Genomic DNA, 19,832 nt, shown 5'->3' with positions numbered 1-19,832 from the left:
CTCACTTGGCGCTTCCTGCTTAACTAAGTTCGGGGGATGGGGGGGTTAAATGAGAGAACATAGGACTGTGGGGACATAGGGCTGTGGGAACATATGGTTGTGGGAACATAGGACTGTGGGGACATAGGGCTGTGGGATCATATGGTTGTGGGAACATAGGGCTGTGGGGACATATGGTTGTGGGAACATAGGACTGTGGGAACATAGGGCTGTGGGATCATAGGGCTGTGGGATCATAGGGCCTAATTTTCAAAATTTTCAGTAAAAAAAAAATTCTTAGAAATGTGGGAACATAGGCCCGTGGGAACATAGGGCTGACCCCCAGATATCAGCTCCACACGAGGACTTTTATTTTACCGAACTAGCAGCTATTCACACTAATCAGTTAATTTAACAAGTTAAACTAGTAAGGTAACGCAGCACTGTTTCACTTGGTCTACACTATCATACTAAACTGTATTTTGAGTGTGTTGACAGTTATAATGTTATTCTATGTGTTAGTTGGTTGGCTGTATGAGAGTTCTCATTTTGTCCCAAAGTCTGCTTGCCATGGTCCATAATGTTTGGACGAAACAGCAACATTACGGCAACAGCGTCTGCCGCTACACGTAACGCAGTTGTCCATGTATGTCGCCTTGGTTACTATGGCAGTACAAGAACCACTGTTTTAGCATCAAATTATAAGAATTTCAAATTTCATTTGACATTGTATGACCTAACAAAGCCTCGTTTTCTGAAATCACGTGACTTGGCCAGTTTAATATACACTTTAAAACACAGATTTTAAACAGAATATTGAATCTTCGTACCTTTTTATCATTTAATGTTTTATTTGAAAAGGAATAAAGAGAAAAATCTGTCACATGGACTCTTTAATACACAGATAAAATGTATAAAATATTACAGAAACAACTCTAATCTTGTTAATTAATTACACTTTGACTGTTTAATTATGTCACATGAATATAATCCATTACTTTCTGCAGAATGGAAACTCTGAAGATGCGTTTCATTTTTCATCAGTAGTTGTGATGTGGATCTGTCCAGCGATGAGACAAAAGTTGAGTAAAGTTTAGCTTGTGCTTCATCTTACTGTGGCGTCTTGCTGTGGCTACAACAGAAATAAGACACACATTTACATAAATCAACACTACAAATGGTACAAATAATCTCAGAAAAAATATATATTTCTGTAAGTGAAACGACTTGTATAATCCATCTTGTAACAAAAGAAAAGACTGATTAGTATCTATTGACTAGTTGATTGACTACTGAAGACATTTTTTTTGTAAAAATGTATGAAATTGAGAAGACTTGAGAAACTTACGGACAGATTCTCATATTCAGAAGAGCCTGACTGGTGAACAGCAGGTCTGGGATGGACAGTCTATGGGAAAAACACATTGATTATTGATTATTTGACTTTTGAATGCAGCTCTTTTACACGTAGTTTTTGATATTCCTCTTACTGGGAGTGTGTTGTAGAGGTCAGGTGATCTGGACTCGAGGTCAAGACCTGTATATGTGCCTTCACTGGGATCAGTTCTGGGATCAGTTCTGGGATCGTTCTACAGGGAAACAGAGAGAAGTGAAATCAGAGAAAAATGATTATCACCATTAAAAAAAAAAAAAAAAAAAAGAATGAATGTAAAAGATTTTAAATCGCTGTCATGACAATCAAAAGTGTAATCACTCCACAGTCTCTACTCATAAAACCATGTACAAATCTTGAGTGTGTGTATATACTGTATATCCACAACATTCCCCATAATCCTTAGATCAGACTCTCATCCATTATCACATTCACCTCTGTCTCATTACCTTGTTTAACTCACCCTATAATAGCCTGGTTTTCACATTCATTCTCTGCAAAGTCTTGTTTAGTGTTTGTACTGCAATTCTGAGCATTCTGTCTGTTATTCCCATGTTCTTGGTTTTGATCTCTGCCTGTCCTTGGAGGTTCCTTTTTGCCTGTGTCCCCTGTGACACTGTGACCCCTGTGACCCTGAGACCCTGTGTCCTCTGTGACCCTGTTACCCCTGTGACCCCTGTGACCCTGAGACCCTGTGTCCCCTGTGACCCTGTGACCCTGTTACCCCTGTGACCCCTGTGTCCCCTGTGACCCTGAGACCCTGTGTCCTCTGTGACCCTGTTACCCCTGTGACCCCTGTGACCCTGAGACCCTGTGTCCTCTGTGACCCTGTTACCCCTGTGACCCCTGTGACCCTGAGACCCTGTGTCCCTGTTACCCCGTGACCCTGTGACCCTGTGTCCCCTGTGACACTGTTACCCCTGTGTCCCCTGTGACCCCTGTGTCTCCTGTGACACTGTTACCCCTGTGACCCCGAGACCCTGTGTCCCCTGTGACCCTGTTACCCCTGTGACCCTGTGACCCTGAGACCCTGTGTCCCCTGTGACCCTGTTACCCCTGTGACCCCTGTGTCCCCTGTGACCCTGACATCCTGTGACCCTGTGTCCCCTGTGACCCCTGTGTCCCTGAGATCTTGTGTCCCCTGTGACCACTGTGACCCCTGTGACCCTTGTGACCCTGTGTCCCTGTGACCCTGAGATCCTGTGTCCCCTGTGACCCCTGTGACCCTGACATCCTGTGACCCTGTGTCCCCTGTGACCCTGTGTCCCCTGTGACCCCTGTGTCCCTGAGATCCTGTGTCCCCTGTGACCCTTGTGACCCTGTGTCCCTGTGACCCTGAGATCCTGTGTCCCCTGTGACCACTGTGACCCTGTGTCCCTGTGACCCTGAGATCCTGTGTCCCCTGTGACCCTGTTACCCCGTGACCCTGTGACCCCTGTGAACCTGTGTCCCCTGAGATCCTGTGTCCCCTGTGACCCCTGTGTCCCTGTGACCCTGTTATTGTTTGGACTGGTTTCTCTCCAACTGGACTGGTCTTTTCTGACCTCTTGCCTGTTTTATGGATTACGTCTTTGGATTACCCTCTGTTCAAATAAACTACATTTGGATCCTCAACCTTCGTGTCTCAGAGCAGTACGTGACAATATATGTGTTCTACATGTACAAAGAAGCTGTTATTGATTTATTAGTATCATTCTGTGGTTTTGGCCATCTCACCACATACTCCTGTATTGCAGATCTGCAGTTTATCCTTTTCTTCTGACTGTAAAAAAGAAACGGAAACAAGCCATTTCATTGTTAATGTAATATTCAAATGTACCTTTGCATTAGTCTAAAAGCAAATTATATTACTCTTTGTTGATACATATTTATTTACATTGTATACAGTATGATGGTGATCATGATAGTGAATATTGCACATGCCACTGTGATCACTAGCCAGACGAGCCAACCAGCACCACGGCGAACTGAAAGAGGGAGAATATCATAATTAAATCTACAAACTAAGAAAGACACTACCCAGCCAGCAATGACATGTGGGGCCCAGATGAGGGCTTCATGGGCGGCAAATGTGGGCCCCATTATGGGCTTGCACCCGGGATCCACATTGGGGCAAGCCGTGGAAGCCCAGACGTACTAAAAGTGGGACATGTCAGACCCATTTGGGCCCCACATGTCATTGCTGGCTGGGTGGTGACTAGCGTGACTTGAAATGTATTGACTTACAATTACACTGTAAAAAATAAAATCGTAAAAACGGTCAATGACCGTCAGCTGCGGCTGTCAAACAAAAACCGTAAAAATAAAGTAAATTATCCTAATTTAAATAAGTGCAAAATACTTTTACAGAAATCTTCATAAATCTTTAACAGAAACACACAGTTAAAACACAGTTATTTCACATTTATGTTCTGATTTTTTTTACTGAAAAACATGCAGTTAATTATATGCATGATTTGTTGTGACTATACGTCACTGCATCAGTAACTACACAGTTACTGTCAGTTAAATAAAGCAACATGCAACATTTCATCAGTGTTTCTCTGCTCATCCTGGACTGAAGCTCAGGCTCTACTCTTCAACACAACGGTGACACACGAAACACACCATACAGAAACACTTTAAACCCCAACAGAACATTAAATACTAACAGATCTCTCAGGATCTCAGCATCTTCACTTATTACAATCCAGACTTTATTTCTTTCATACTAACATTCTTATTGAGAATTAACAGAGGTTTAGAAGTTGAAGCTTTATTGAAAAGAATAAAGTTTGATGTCACCATGATGGAGATCAGTGTTTGCTTTAGTTGGGCTCTTGACCTGTTAGTGTTTAACTTTAATGTTACCATTATAGAGATCAGTGCTTGCTTTAGTTGGGCTCTTGACCTTTTAGTGTTTAACTTTAATGTTACCAGTGCTTGCTTTAGTTGGGTTGTTGATGCTATAACATTAGTGTTTCTCTTGCTGTTTTTGTGCAAGTCACACTTGTGCACGCACACAGTTTATAAATGATTGTAGTTATAATGATTATGATGACTATATAAGTATTTATTCGTTTAAGTATAACATTTTCTCTGGCTTCTATAATTGTGTGATTATAAATCACATTTGTTGTGGCAAAAAAACATGAGAAAATTTAGATCAGGTGATGATGATATCATCATGTAATTGCCTGAATCCCTGATCTTATTCAGTATCTAATGTTTTGATTATATAGAACTTGTGTTTTTAATGTTGTTTTATAATAGAAGACAATTGATTTTACAGCGTGAGAGCAATGTTGCTTAAAAAATATAAAGAATTTTCAAAACATTTAGTGCATTAAACTTTTTCCTCTACATTATTACTTAGCCATCAAGAATCAGTGTGTGACTCTCAACAATGGTGACAATCAATGAAATGCTTCATGCTGCAGTGCATGCTGGGTACCACCAATCAAAACTCACCCATATCTCCCAGCATGCATTGCGGCTTTAATAAATTATCCAGATGGAGTTGATCTGATTATCTGGATATATCAAGTATATATTTTTAATAAACAACACTGGTAGATATGCTGTAGAATCAGTTGACTTCTATTATGAATAAAACAATGTTAAAACCACAAGTCCTATATAAACAAAGCATTAGACACTGATTAAGATCAGGGATTAGGACTATTACATGATAACATCATCATCAATAAACAGCTAACATCACCTGATCTCATTTTCTCTTGGCTTTTTAAGATACAACAATTGTGCTTTATAAACACACAATTATAGCAGCCAGAAAAAAGCTTAATTTAAAGAGTCAAGGGTCAAGAGCACAACTAAAGCAAACGCTAACCACCATCATGGTGACTTTAAAATACAAAATATTATTTCTTTAAACCAGATATTAAATAAAGTAAATCTGGTTAGTTTTAAGTGAAGCTGCTAATAAGTGTACGGCCATGCATTTCACCTTTTTGTTTGGTTTATTCCAACCAAAATTCAACGACTGCCCAACGTTGGAGCCTGACGTCAAACAAACATTGGATTTAGAAGTCAACCCGACTTTCATTTCCAACCAAAATCCAACGTCTGACCGACGCTGTAGTCTATATCCTGTGCCTGCTGGGCATCTATTTGACATCAGGATGCCATGATGTTGATGTCGTTTTAATGCTATTTTGATATTATTCAATATCAAGCTCCAATATCAGATTAAATTTACCTTTTATAGTATATGCAATTATAGTGTATGCTGTCATTTTAAACGTGAACTAAATGTAAATATGCTAGGATTTAAATAAATAAAAACACACATGCAAAATACATAGACCTAGGTCTACAACTTTCAAGATCATTCAGGCTAGGTCTTTTAGATGTTGTCACATTGATTTACAATGAGTAATAAATATACTTTTTTCAGACATTTCAATACAATTGTATTGACATAAATTTCACATCAATTTGATGTCTGATGTTTCCTGACATCAAATCAACATCGATTTAATGTCAGTGATATTGACCTGAGATGTAGGGACCAGAAAAAAACATGTCAGATTGATACCTTTGTTAGGCATCTTTGTGAGTTACACTAGCTGTATATTATGATTATTTTGCATCAGACAACAGACTGTACAAGACCGGTCATTTGTATCAAAACTCAACCTGACTCAACAAACCTGACTAAAGAGCTTATTTTGTAGATAATATGTGTGATGATAAACCAGTCTGTGAGAGCCAGTGCAAACCACTGAAGCGAGAGACTGATGATGTGTGACAGTGATCATGTGATCATGAACCTTGTGTAGGAGCTGCTGCTGTAGTTCGGCTTGATGTCTTCTCAGAGTTTGAGCTTCTGACTGGAATCAGTGTTGGTGAAGCGACTGGATCTGCAGAAGATGAATGTTCAGACGCATCATCTGTAGGACATTAACATCATATGTTCATATCGATCATGACCTGCAGTTTGTGTTCATCATCACAGTTTACAGTGGCAGTAGTTGAGGAGAGGCTGGACTGTATTACTGTATAACTGTAGGACATTAACATCATATTTTACAGTGTTGTTTCTCACCTGAATACTTGACAGTGTATCTGACTGAGGTCTTGAGTTGATAATACTGAGTAAGCTGACATCTCCACTCTCTGTTGTCATCTTCATTCAGGAGTGTTGTAGTCAGAGTGAGGATACAGCGATATTTATCTGATGATGATAATATCTGATATCTGGAGTCTGTCTTCAGATCAACACCAGCCTGATTCACCCACAACAGCTCAAATCCCCTAGAACTGACCCAATATTCACAGGAGAGTCCATAATATGAATACCACTGACAGGAGAGAGTCACAGAGCGGCCTGGACTGATCTCAGCCTGTGAGGATGATGAAGATGATGATGATGATGAAGATGATGATGGAGACACTGAAACTGAACACAAGACACAAATCACAGACTCTTCAATCATCATCTGAGTTTAAAGGGAGAATCTGCCCTTTTTAAATTGACCACATAATCATAAACTTACCATGAAGAACATGCAGATGAACATAAGCATCAGATCCTTGTTTCTGTCCATTCACATATTGACTGCAGGTGTATGATCCATAATCTTCTACTGTGACGTTCTTGATGTTCAGAGAGCAGTCAGACTCCAGACTCAGTCTCTCATGTCTCTCTGTGTCTTTATTCTTTATCCCTCCAGTAATCAGTCTAACTGCTGAATGTCTGAAGCTGTTAGAGCGGATCCATGTAGTTGATTTGCAGTCAGAAAGAGCTTTATTACAGGACAGGGAGACATTTTCCCCAGAACTGATGAACACTTCCTCCGCTCCACTTGTTCCTGAAACACAGTATATCTCAGTGATCATTATGATATTAATAAATGATAAAACATAAACCCCACCAGCATACAAAGCAGAAGATTCAAATCCTACAGTCTTTTCCCGCTGTTTGATAGCTAATGCATTCATTAACATTTATAGATAAACCAAATCAAACGCCTCTTTAAGATGGAATAAGAAATACTCTGACTTTGAAACAAATTTAAATAATATAATATCATCATATCTTGAACTTTTGATTTCAGCTTTGTCATAAACATTACTGGACGGCACAGGATTAGTTGATCCTCCTCTTCAACCGTAGAAATACACTAATAACTGCCCTTAAAAGCTCTTTATCTGTTCTGTGTTTCTCTCTTTCCTTCAGACTCACCCTACTGTGACTTATGCACAGCTAAATACTAAATAACAACTCAAAACCCACACAGAATATTTGTGGAACAGTTCCCAAAGGAAGGAGCAAAACTCAGGGAAGGTTTGCTGGGATCAGTAGTTCACTCTCCATCCAGACACAGGCGTGATGATCCTGTACTTCTGTTCTCTGACCACACAACATCACTTCACTGAGCTGAACACTCGTTGTGTGTTTGACAGTCAGTTTATGATCAATCATGAGCTGAGTTTGGGAAGTAGTTAACAGTGAATTTGATCATGATTAGGGCCCTCTCAAGTAAAAGTCATGACAAAATAATGCATTAGCAGATCATTTAATACAATATGATTAAACATGCACTAGGAGAATATGTGTATTCCTTTACACCACCAGTACAACACAACAAAAGATAAAGGTTATTTGTAGTTCTGTTACTCACAGCGCAGTCACTGTGTGCTCATACTATGATCTCGATATCAATATTGTTAGAAGCGCTATATAAATGAAGGTGACTTGACTTGACAATATGAGCTCATCCCAGATAGAAATGTTGTTGTTCTATGAATGTTTTGAGAGCAGTATGTTTTGTTCTTGTAATGTTTTCTGTAGATAATTGTATTTTTGTTCCCAGAATGTTCTCCTAAAAGGAAGGATAACACTCTCTAAACATTCTTACACAGTTTTAGCGGGAAGTTTCCCAGTAGACACAGGACTGAACCATCTTTTCCTCATATGTCTCTAGTGTCCTGTTTACAGTCAATATGACCCCAAAAATGTATAGAGTGATTGTATTTTTTTATTTTTTATTTTTTTTTAACATTTTTAATAATACACGTAATATATAATTTTTTGGTTTACTTCTCATCTATACATTAATGCTATGTTTTGGGAGATTTTAATTACTTTTGTACCTATTTACTGCAAAATACCTCAGCTACACCATTAGCATGCAAATGAAATATTACCTTTTTATGAAAAACAAACAAAAAAAAAAACACATTAATGATGATCGAAATGAATCATGAGTTGTTTCTGGATATTGATCTAGGTCTGAGATGCATAATTGTTCATCTGCTGGTTAGAATTTTTTTTTTGCAGATAATATAGTTTTGCCAAAGAGTGTAATTACCATAGACTTCCAGCAGAGGCCCCATAGAGATCCATTCATTTTTTTGGATGTGACTGACTGCTCTTATAACAGCTTTAGTTATGAATGCATATATATATATATATATTTAAACATTTTAAAATACATTAAATCAGTATTTCTTTGTTGTTATTTGAGGTCTTTTGAAGTGTCTTGTTTTTGCAATAATGCCACATAAATTTGCAGTAATGACACTAAAAGAAAAGACTTGAATGCAGTTGCATATTATTTATTTCAATAATCCAAATGTATAAAATTATTAACTTTAAAAGAAAAGACTTGAATGCAGTTGCATATTATTTTTTTCAATAATCAAAATGTATACAATTATTAACTTTAGAATAAGAAACACATTTTTAGTACATAAAAGTAAAATGTGTGTGAAGTGATCACGTTCGTTCCACATTGCATTTGTGCTCTAGTACATTGAGGTATGGAAATGTTCAGATATATTCTGGGTTTATTGATTTTTTTTGACAAATGAAAAATAAAAAACAATTTTCATTTAAAAGACACTCGTTTCAAAGGTCTTGAGTGTGACTTTTTTTTTTTAAATACCTTCAGAACAACCGAATCAAGCCCAGTTTTGTGTGTGTGTATAGATAGATCATTTAGAAAAAGTCACAAAATCAGCATGATGCTGAATCATCATCATCACATTGTAATATAATTTAAATGCCATTATCATTGATTTTTTGCTGAAATCTAAAAACAGTTATTAGCCAACAATAGCCGCGTTTCCACTGTCGGGCCAGGGCCGGGCCGTGCTAGTGCGTGCCAGGGCCAGTCGCGTTTCCACAGTCACTTCTGGGGCCTGATCAGGGCTTACTCAGGGCCAACGGCCAGGATTTCTGGCCCGTCGAATACCTTGGGCCAAAGCGGGCCAGCTCGGGCTAGAGGAGTGGTTACGAACAGAGGCGGAGTTTACCGTTGAGAGACGGCAGCGCCGGATGATTCTGTCAGCATTAAAGACTTTTAAAATGATTTAACTTGCGTTCATGTTTGAATGCCTTCTGTTTGTGATGCAAAAGACTATGCGCGCTAACATTACCATAGTAAACATAGTAAACGCTTGAAGATACGCATAGTAAAAAAAACAGTGAACGCTTGAAGAAATCAGACCAATCATAAAGGCTATCATGTTTTTATTTTATCTGTCATAGCCTACGTCTCGTCTCTCTATACCGGACTATCATAAAATAAAACAACTTTTTTTTCGGGAGCTTCCTCTGTTTCTCTGACTGAAAATATCTGAATGGGAGTCGAGAGAGTGCTAAAGCTCCTCAGGTCGTATTTTTGGTGCCATATATTTGTAGAAATGATCATTCTTTTCTAAATGTGATGTATTATGTCCTGTAACTACCAGATAAACAGAAACAGACGCGACTGAAAAAGTAAGTGTGTCCTCTTTCTTTTGTGAAATAGACCTAACGGTAATTTATTTCTGAGTGACTAATGTGCAGTTTTGACATAAATTAATTCATTATGATCAATGTATCACGTTTTATTGTAAACCTGAGGTAAAACATCGATGCTTGGGTTTTAAATATTCAAGTAGCCTAAACAACAAAAATGGCAGCAAGTGTTTATCATGTTTGTTTTCAACGCTGTTTCCAGTGATTCCTGATTAGTTTTCTGATAAAACTTCCATTTGTTGGTGAAATGATGGGTTAGTGTGACGTTGTCCCAGAGAGGCGTGTTACGGGCGTGTTTTAGTGAAGCGCTGTGGAGCTTCTGGCCCGACAGTGGAAACGCAGGCCCGGTGCTATTAGCCCGGCATGGCCCGTTTAAAGCCCTGGCTCGCACTGGCCCGACAGTGGAAACGCGGCTAATGTTCACAAGTTCCGTCGTTATCAGCAGTTACGAGTCAAGCCGCTTGTCCACCAGCGTCTCGATTTCTGACGCGACGCCAAAGCCCATTCATTTCCTATGGAACTACGTCAGGCAGCAAAAACGCCCCAGCAAAGCATGATGGGTCGCGTCGATTTGGTCAACAGCGGCGCTGCAAAAAAGTATCTCGGTGGATACTTTATGCAAATGAGAGCGTCAAAACGCAGCCAATGGAAACTCGGCGGCGAGAATTTGTGTATGGGCGTTGCTATGGTTTCATATTTACCACCCGGTTCCTGATAGCGATGAGTCGTCGTCGTCGATCCATTGCGAAATCCATTGCGAAATGATAAATAAATGATAAAAAAGTATTTATACAGAAATTATCCCTCCAAAACTTCACAAATGATGTCCGTACAATGTCCAGCCCACAAACAGCTTAACTATCATAGTACGATGCATCGCTGAAGAAATCAACTAGCGAATCACGACTGTTTCCCAAAACTGTATTGTCGCAAAGTGGTCGTTCAACCTGTTTGAGATCAAATTAACACTAGATGTTTTGCTACAAATTACAGACATGACATCTGAGGACTCTCTCATTTTTCTGTTATTTTGCTTTATTTCCAGATGCAATCATAGGATCCTTCTTACCTAGTAGAGCACGTTCGCACATGCACACTCTTCAATAGCGGTGCTTTAAATCTCTTGACAAACTAAAAGACGTAAATGACATTTGTATGTTATCGTCATCATCAAGAAGCTTGTTCATCAAGTATATATATATATACAGTATATACATCAATGTGATTTTCCACATCATAGATAAAGTTTAAATTACCAACTCTTTTGTAACATTCATATGGAGAAGAACCATCATGATAGAAATTCTACAAATTCTTTGAATTGAAAGAAATAAGAAAGCTATAAGAAATTGAGATTGAGACCAAAAATGCAGCATGTAACTGTTAAAAAACTGACTACACGCTTGTTTATAAGAAAGATTGGGAATTATTAACTCATTAATGTGTCCAGCGCTGTCCCATCACGTCAGCTGTCAAAAGAAGGAAAGACTCAGAAGACTCAGACCCGAAGACTCAAGAGATGAACTAATCATTTCTCTTTCCGGTACAGAACCCATAGGATTTTACGCATGCGCGGTCGTCACAAAATGAACGAATCACTCTCTGAGACCACTCAGTAGTCCTGAGTCATATTAAAGATTTGTTCAAAATAAACGAATCGTTTATGACCGACCCATCACTAGAACACATTTTCTTTTCAGCAGCCAGAGAAAAACTAACATTAAAGGGTAACCCTCACCAAAATGCAACTGAGGGTCTTTTTGTTAATCTACCCGAGGCGAACTTTCGTCTAAAAGCATAATTAGAATGGAAACGGCACTTTTAAACGTACAGTATGAAATTTTTCGCCACTAGGGGTCGCTAACCTCTTTACAATAACAAAGGTGTAGTTTGATGACGCAACATTTGCTAAGAATTATGGATCTTGTCGTCAACATCAAGCCGACCAATCTAATAATGTTTATGGATGAGTGAATACATCGATGTTTTTATCATGACTGTGATATGAAGCAGGTCGGGATTGCTAAGAGACAGCTCTCAGCTCCACACGCGACGCGAGTCCCGCCGATATAAAAGGAATATGGACATTTCATTCTACCGAACTACAAGTGCTGAACTACTACTCACAGGTCAGTTTATTAGACAAATTAAACTTGTGAGGTAACGCAGCGCTGTTTCACTTGCTCTAACATTACACACAGTCTGTCACCTTGGTTACTATCAGAGGGCTCTGGTTGCTATGGCAGTATGAGCGGAAACCAGGGATAACGTGGATATGACGCCATTGACGGCGACAAAACGGAAATAAAGAAACGGGACGTGTCTTCAAATTAAATTACAAATTTCTCCTGGTTTTAAAGTTGTTGGAAACAGTCGGGATAATGTAAGTACACAACAAAAAAAAAATATATAACATAGATATATGATTTTTGCTATTTTTAAAACAAAAAAGTTACATATTGTGCCTTTAAGTTTGATCGTATTTTCGTTTTCGGTCAAATTGCCTTGTGAATGGGAGTGCTTGGGGCACGACTATGATAGCATCAAAAATGGCTATTTTTAAAACACTAAGAAGGCTCGACACAACATGAAACTGTGCTGGAAGTCTCACCAGGGGCTCTACTCATGAACTCCAGCACTGAGAACAGCGTTTGTGTGCACAGAGTTTACTAAAAAGAAAGATTTTGACCAACTCACTGTAGCTGTGTGTCCGCCGGCATTTTGACAGTCAAAAATAGTCAGCGCATTCTCATCCTAGGGCGTCATATACTGACGCTTTTGACATTTCGTCTACATCCAGTGCACATGGCACCCTTTAGCGTCAATATGACACGCACAGAGCTTTGTTCGGTTATGGGTAGGTTTAGGTCTGGGGTAGGGTTAGGGTTAGACCGCTAGGAGGCGCCTTCTGGCCCATATCTATCTGCGTCTCATATTGACGCTAAAGGGTGCCATGTGCGTTGGATGTAGACGAAATGTCAAAAGTGTCAGTATATGATGCCTTGGGATGAGAACGGGCTCAAATAGTCTATAGTTCTTAGGGCTCTCTCTCTTTACTTCCTCTTTTCTTTGTCTCCTACTCTCTCTCTCTCTCTCTCTCTCTCTCTCTTTACTTCCTCTTTTCTTTGTATCCTACTCTCTCTCTCTCTCTCTCTTTACTTCCTCTTTTCTTTGTATCCTACTCTCTCTCTCTCTCTTTTTCTTCTCTCTCTCTCTCTCTCTCTCTCTCTCTCTCTCTCTCTCTCTCTCTCTCTATCTCTCTTTATCTCTCTCTATCTCTCAGGAAACATTTACATGCTGGGTAAGATTAATGGTACAAGTTATAATCTCATTCATATATTTTGTAACTATTTTAAGTGTAACCATAACCATAATTTGTCATTAAACCTTTTCAATTACAAATAATGTGCTAACTAGTTTTGATTTGGTATCGACTTTGAAGTGCTTCATATTGCAATACAATATCATCCCTCTCTACAGCAACGCTCTCCTACATATTAAGCTGTTGTAACTGCGCTTATTTCCGTCGTTGGTATAAGTGGCAGTGGGTGGAATAGACAAGAAATGTGCAGTTTTCTACCATCTTGCTGACAACGTTTCTTTAGTCATTCGGCAGTCTTGCAGACTGAACCCCTGCACACTGTAAAAAAAAATCCTAATTTTACAGAAAATAACTGTGATTTTTTTACGATAATTTTCTTTCATTTTAAATTGTACTCAAAACACTGTAAAATTACAAAAAAATATCTGTAAAATAAAAATTCAGCTGTTATTTTAGGTATTGTGACATTAATGACAAATTACAGTAATTCACATTTTTTATACAGAACATTTGTTGTATTTTTCATACAGTATTTTTTCTGTTTTCTTAAATTACATAAAAATGTATGTAAAATTACAAATATAATCTGTAATTTAACAGAAAGAAAACAGTTAAATGATAAAATGGTCAAATGACTGTCAGCTCCCCCAAAAAACGTAAAACATCCTAAATTAAATAAACTGAAAAACACTGTTATTTTACAGGTATTTCCTGAATAATCACGATCAAAAACCTTCATTGTAAAAAAAATCGTAAAAAAAGGGTCAAATGACTGGCAGCTGCGGCTGCCAAACAAAAACCTAAAAATTAAAGTCAAATATGGTAATTTAAATAAACCGAAAAAGCACTGTTATTTCACAGGTATTTCCTGCATTATAATAATCAAATACCTTCATTGTAAAAAAAATTTAAAAAAGGGTCAAATGACTGGCAGCTGCGGCTGCCAAACAAAAACCCTAAAATTAAAGTAAAATATGCTAATTTAAATAAATTGTAAAAAACTTTAAAATAAATTTGATGTCACCATGATTGAGATTAGTGTCTGCTTTAGTTGGGCTCATGACTTCAACTTTTAACTTACGTTTTTTTGGCTGCTTTAACTGTGTATTTCATGCACATTTGTTATAGCAATAAATGCTGGAGAAAATTTGAGATGATTTTGGTCATTCTTTGATGATGTCATCATATGATGGCTTGATTCTCTGATATGACAGTCAAAAATATGAATATATTAGCTTAGATTACATGTAGATGGAATTTAGCTTTATACAAAGTCTATAATGTCATAATTTCTCACATGCATATAATTTTTTAAAATCGTAATAATTCAGGAAATAGCTGTAAAATAAGTGTTTTTCTGTAAAACATTTAAGGAAAATTTCTGTAAAAGTTTTTTGCACTTCTAAAATAGGATATTTTACTTTATTTTTACGTTTTTTTTTTTGACAGCCGCAGCTGACAGCTTTAAAATAAATTTGATGTCACCATGATTGAGATCAGTGTCTGCTTTAGTTGGGCTCATGACCCGTGAGTTTTTAACATTAGTTTTCTCATGCTGCTTTAACTGTGTATTTAATATTATAAATGCAGCAATGTTATAGCAATAAATGCAGGAGAAATATCAGATGATCTTGGTCATTCATCAGTGATGTTACAGTCATCGTGATGATCTGATACACTGATATGACAGCCAAATCTCTGAATATATTAGTTTAGATTACATAATATGTAGATTGAATTTAGCTGTATACAAAGTCTATAATGATTTTTATTATATTTTACATTATTATCTATAATGATAATTTCTCACATGATCCTTGGCAACAATATTGTAATAATCTGAAATTTAAAAAGATATGTATTATATGGAAAAAGTTTTGAGCTGGTTAATTATTTTATTTTTTTTGTAGTATAGACATCAAGAATCAACATATGAATCTCAACAATGGTGACAACCAACAAAGCCTTTTTGTGACTTTATAGTAGTTCAGATTTTTTTTTTTTTTTGTCACCATTGTTGAGATTCATACGCTGATTATTGATGTCTGAGTGAGTCTATATAATCCTGTCAAAACATTTTCTGTATAATGACATTATAAAATCTGAGTATCACAGCTCTGCAGGATCTTCTATAGCAGTTTTATCATGCAAAAATTAACAACAAATATTTAATTACTTAATCACATATCACACTTCAGGTGGTATCAATGAAGCAGGACACTATATTATGACTATTGTCACTAAAAAGAGACCAACATCATCTGATCTGAGTTTCTCTTGGATTCCTACCATAACATGCATCAAAGACACACAGTTAAAGCAGCCAGAGAAAATTTTAAGTTAAACACTAAAAGGTCAAGAGCCCAACTAAAACAAACACTAATCTCCATCATGGTGACATCAAACTTTATTCTTTTCAATAAAACTTCAACTTCTAAACCTCTGTTAATGCTCAATAAGAATGTTAGTATGAAAGAAATAAAGTCTGGATTGTAATAAGTGAAGATGCTGAGATCCTGAGAGATCTGTTAGTGTTTAATGTTCTGTTGGGGTTTAAAGTGTTTCTGTATGGTGTGTTTCGTGTGTCACCGTTGTGTTGAAGAGTAGAGCCTGAGCTTCAATCCAGGATGAGCACAGAAACACTGATGAAATGCTGCATGTTGCTTTATTTAACAGACAGTAGGGATGGGGAAATGAAGCCTCATGAATCACTGAGGCTTTCCCCTGACTGTTCCGGGAAAAGATTCAAAGCTTCGAGAGTGTCGAGAACAGCGCTGAGAACAGCGCCATCTGGCGCTTATTTAAAATAAAGCAGCCAGAAGCCTGTTTTAGAAGCTCTGGCAGATGAAGCAACCACAACACACTCCATAGTTTCAATGTTATGTGTACAAATAAAAGCCTTACATGTTTGTGTTTGATTTGTTCATTAAAAAAAAAATCATTTTCCCATTAAAGTTTGACAATAAAATATAATAGCTTATAAGCTTATGATTCAATAAAATTTAATGTAGGCCTACTCTCTCTCTATCTCTCTCTCTCTCTCTCTCTCTCTCTCTTTCTTTCCACACACACACACACACAATGAATAAGGACATTGTCTGATAGGATCATCTGTTATTAAATGTCAATATCAATAATTGAAAATATCAACCAGACTGAGGCAACAATGACTCGTTAAATACGATCTGAAGTTCGAGCCTTATGACAGCCGAAGCGAAACACGCACGTGACTGGACAGAAAGTGAGGCTTCGTTTGTCATCGGTCACGTGACTCTAGTAAACCGACACACGCCTCGATACGGGGCTTCACTAGAAATTGTGTCGCTTATGTGATACGCGCATCGAAGCTTCAGTGTCATATGTAACATCACTACAGGGAGTATAACGTTCGCTTTAACTTAATTCCCCTACGAGGTGCGGCCCAGGAGCGCTAGCTGCTGTTCTCTTTTAATACTACCATTGGTGAAATTGATTCGCTGTCCCGTTCGCCCGACTGACGCGGAGTGCTTTGGACTACGGTTCCGACCGCGCTCGTTGTGAGCGCTGCTCGCATATGAAAGGTCATGCTACTGCGCTCTGGGAGCTGTTATATCCAATTACTATGCTGGTAGCGGAGTCTATTTAGCGCCACTTGAACGATCTTAAATATTAGTTTGAATGAGGAAGTGCAATGTCATTGTGATCGTGTAATTTTCTTTTTCTTTTTTTCTTGTTCTGATTGTTTGTTTTTGGTAAATCTAATTGCCAGTAGCCCCTACTGGAAGTGCAATTTCATTGTGACTGTTTGTCATTTCTTTTCTTCTTGTTTTCTGGTTTGTTTGCTGTTTATAAATCTAATTGCCAGTTTGCCTCTATTTGACCACAGCAAGAACTGCGATAGTGAAGCTTAACCGAAGGGGGGAGTGTATTTTCCTTCTTTTTGTATTTGTTTTATTTTTGGGTGTCACCGGCTTTAAATATTGTTTTCTCACAGGTTTGCTGTGTGGGTTGTCCTTTCTGTGAAAGTGAGCTAATTGTGGTCTCTTGTTTAATGTGGGTAACTAATTGGTAAACTGTGAATGAGACCTATTAGATGTTTTTAATTAAATAATTTTCCTGTGAGCAATAAATATTGTACTTTTGTAAGTCACGTCTCTGTCTTTGATGCAAACCGAACCAGCAGGGTCCTTCTCATTGTGGTAATTCATTTGGTTTAAATTTCCTTTTAGTGGTATTTTTTTATTTACTTTCCTGGGTTGAGAGGTAACCTAGGTGGCGTAGTCGGAGTTAATAATTTAGCCAAAGGTTACACATGGTTGATTATTCACGTTGCTTATGTATTATAAAATGTTTTTGTGTATTCATTGATATTAATCTATAGTTAGCTTTTTCTCCCATGGAGGTGTATGTATAAAAATGAATATAAAATATTTTTTAAACAATTCTTATTTTGTATTTGGTTCAATTTGTTTATTATAATAGAAGTCAAAGGTAACCATACAACATGAAATTAAATATTTAAAAAATATTAAATGTGGTTCCTGGAGGCACCCGAAGTGGTTCCACACAGTGCCTAATATAAGAGTTCCTCAGGAAACTTGTGTGGTTCCTCAGAGAACCGGCCCATTTTAAAGGGTCCTAGAGGATCTACAGACGGTTCCGCCGGTGTGGCAAAGTGAAGAACCCCAAAAGGTTCCTCCAGGCACCTCTTATTTTTACAGTGTACGAGCTGTCATCTTGCCAACAACTTCTGGTTCTGACATGTTGTGTGCTTGTGTGTGTTCTGGACATCTTCCTGTTCCGCCCCTCATCTCTTGCAGTCCGCAGACACAGACCCATCTGGAAAACACTCACGCCATGTCTGAGGAAAACAACCCCTACAATAATAAAGTGGGTTATAATAAGGATAGGCTATGGCAGAGTGTAAACACTGACTTTATAAAGACAAATGCAAATAACTATATTATACTGTTTCACGGTGACGCATTCACTGCATACAAGAGCTCAAACTTGACAATCTGGGGCTCAGGTCAGGAAGCAGACAGACTGGCTAAACCGACTGTCTGCTAGCGGCCTCACGTCACCCAGGTCAGATAAATCCCATCACATAGAGCCTCTTTCACCTAGCTATCATCATATAGAGACTGTGTCTGTTCCCCGAATTTGGAAATCCAAAAAAACGTTTAAACTATTAAAATTTTAATTGATGTTCAACAAATAAAAAAACTGATATAATACAGATGAGCAAATGCTAAAGCTTGGGTTGCTGAATATTCGATCGCTTACTTCAAAAGCACTCATTGTTAATGATATGATTTCAGATAATAACCTAGATGTGCTGTGTTTGACAGAAACCTGGCTAAAACCAAACGATTACATTACTTTAAATGAATCAACCCCGCAAGATTACTGTTATAAACATGAGCCTCGTCTGAAACGCAAAGGGGGTGGAGTTGCTGTAATTTATAGTATAAATGATAAATCACGTTTGAGATTTGTGCTGGCTACTGTATACAGGCCACCAGGGCACCATACAGACTTTATCAAAGAATTTGCGGACTTTCTATCAGAGTTAGTATTGGCTGCAGATAAAATTGTTGGTGATTTTAATATACACATAGATAATGAAAAAGATGCATTGGGTTTGGCATTTAAAGACATTGTAAACTCAATTGGAGTTAGACAACACGTGTCAGGACCTACTCATCGTCGTAATCATACTCTAGATCTAATATTATCACACAGAATAGATGTTGATGCCGTTGAAATTCTGCAGCAGAGCGATGACATCTCAGATCATTATCTAGTCTTGTGTAAACTTCATTTAGCCAAGGCTGCAAAGCCGACTCCGTGTTTCAAATATGTGAGACCTATCACTTCTGCTACTAAAGATTGCTTTATCAATAATCTTCCTGATCAGTTTCATCATTTTAGCATCCCAGATAGCTTAGAAGAACTCGATATTGCAACAGAAACTGTTAACTCTCTCTTTTCCAGCACTTTAGACACAGTTGCTCCGTTGTGCTTAAAGAAGATTAAAGAAAATAGTCCAACGCCGTGGTACAACGAGCACACTCGGGCCCTTAAGAGAGCAGCCAGAAAAATGGAGCGCAACTGGAAGAAAACAAAACTAGATGCTAGATCTGCTTATTTTTCAACCCTATTAGAAGAAAATAAACATAATCCTAGGTATTTATTTGAAACGGTGGCTAAACTAACGAAAAAGAAAGCTTCAAGCACCGAAGTTTCCAAGCAACACAGCAGTAATGACTTTATGAACTTCTTCACTTGTAAGATTGATAATATCAGGGACAAAATTATAACTATGCAACCGTCTACTACAGTATCGCATCAGGCAGTGCATTGTAGTCTCCCTGAGGAAAAATTTGATTCGTTCGTTGCTATAG

General features: G+C 37.9%; 2 protein-coding genes across 2 annotated transcripts in view; one reads left to right on the top strand and one right to left on the bottom strand.

Moving 5' to 3' along the window:
• The window catches only part of LOC311301705 (uncharacterized protein), a 571,741-nt gene that overhangs the window by 384,349 nt on the left and 167,560 nt on the right, over nt 1-19,832 (top strand). The window lies entirely within an intron of this gene.
• Nucleotides 856-19,832, bottom strand: part of LOC311301587 (uncharacterized protein) — a 61,448-nt gene continuing 42,471 nt past the window's right edge. Inside the window, exons 6-11 of the mRNA XM_084426843.1 lie at nt 6,148-6,267; nt 3,249-3,339; nt 3,089-3,134; nt 1,470-1,568; nt 1,328-1,387; nt 856-1,111 (exon numbers count right to left, since the gene is read on the bottom strand). Of these exons, the coding sequence (XP_084282969.1) occupies nt 1,085-1,111; nt 1,328-1,387; nt 1,470-1,568; nt 3,089-3,134; nt 3,249-3,339; nt 6,148-6,267 (443 nt within the window). The 3' untranslated portion in view covers nt 856-1,084. The remainder of the gene's footprint in view (nt 1,112-1,327; nt 1,388-1,469; nt 1,569-3,088; nt 3,135-3,248; nt 3,340-6,147; nt 6,268-19,832) is intronic.

The sequence above is a fragment of the Rutilus rutilus genome (genome assembly GCF_951802725.1).
Source record: "Rutilus rutilus genome assembly, chromosome: 1".
Lineage (NCBI taxonomy): Eukaryota > Metazoa > Chordata > Actinopteri > Cypriniformes > Leuciscidae > Rutilus > Rutilus rutilus.
The sequence above is the reverse complement of the archived record's forward strand: the minus strand, read 5'-3'. Positions and strand labels throughout refer to the sequence as shown.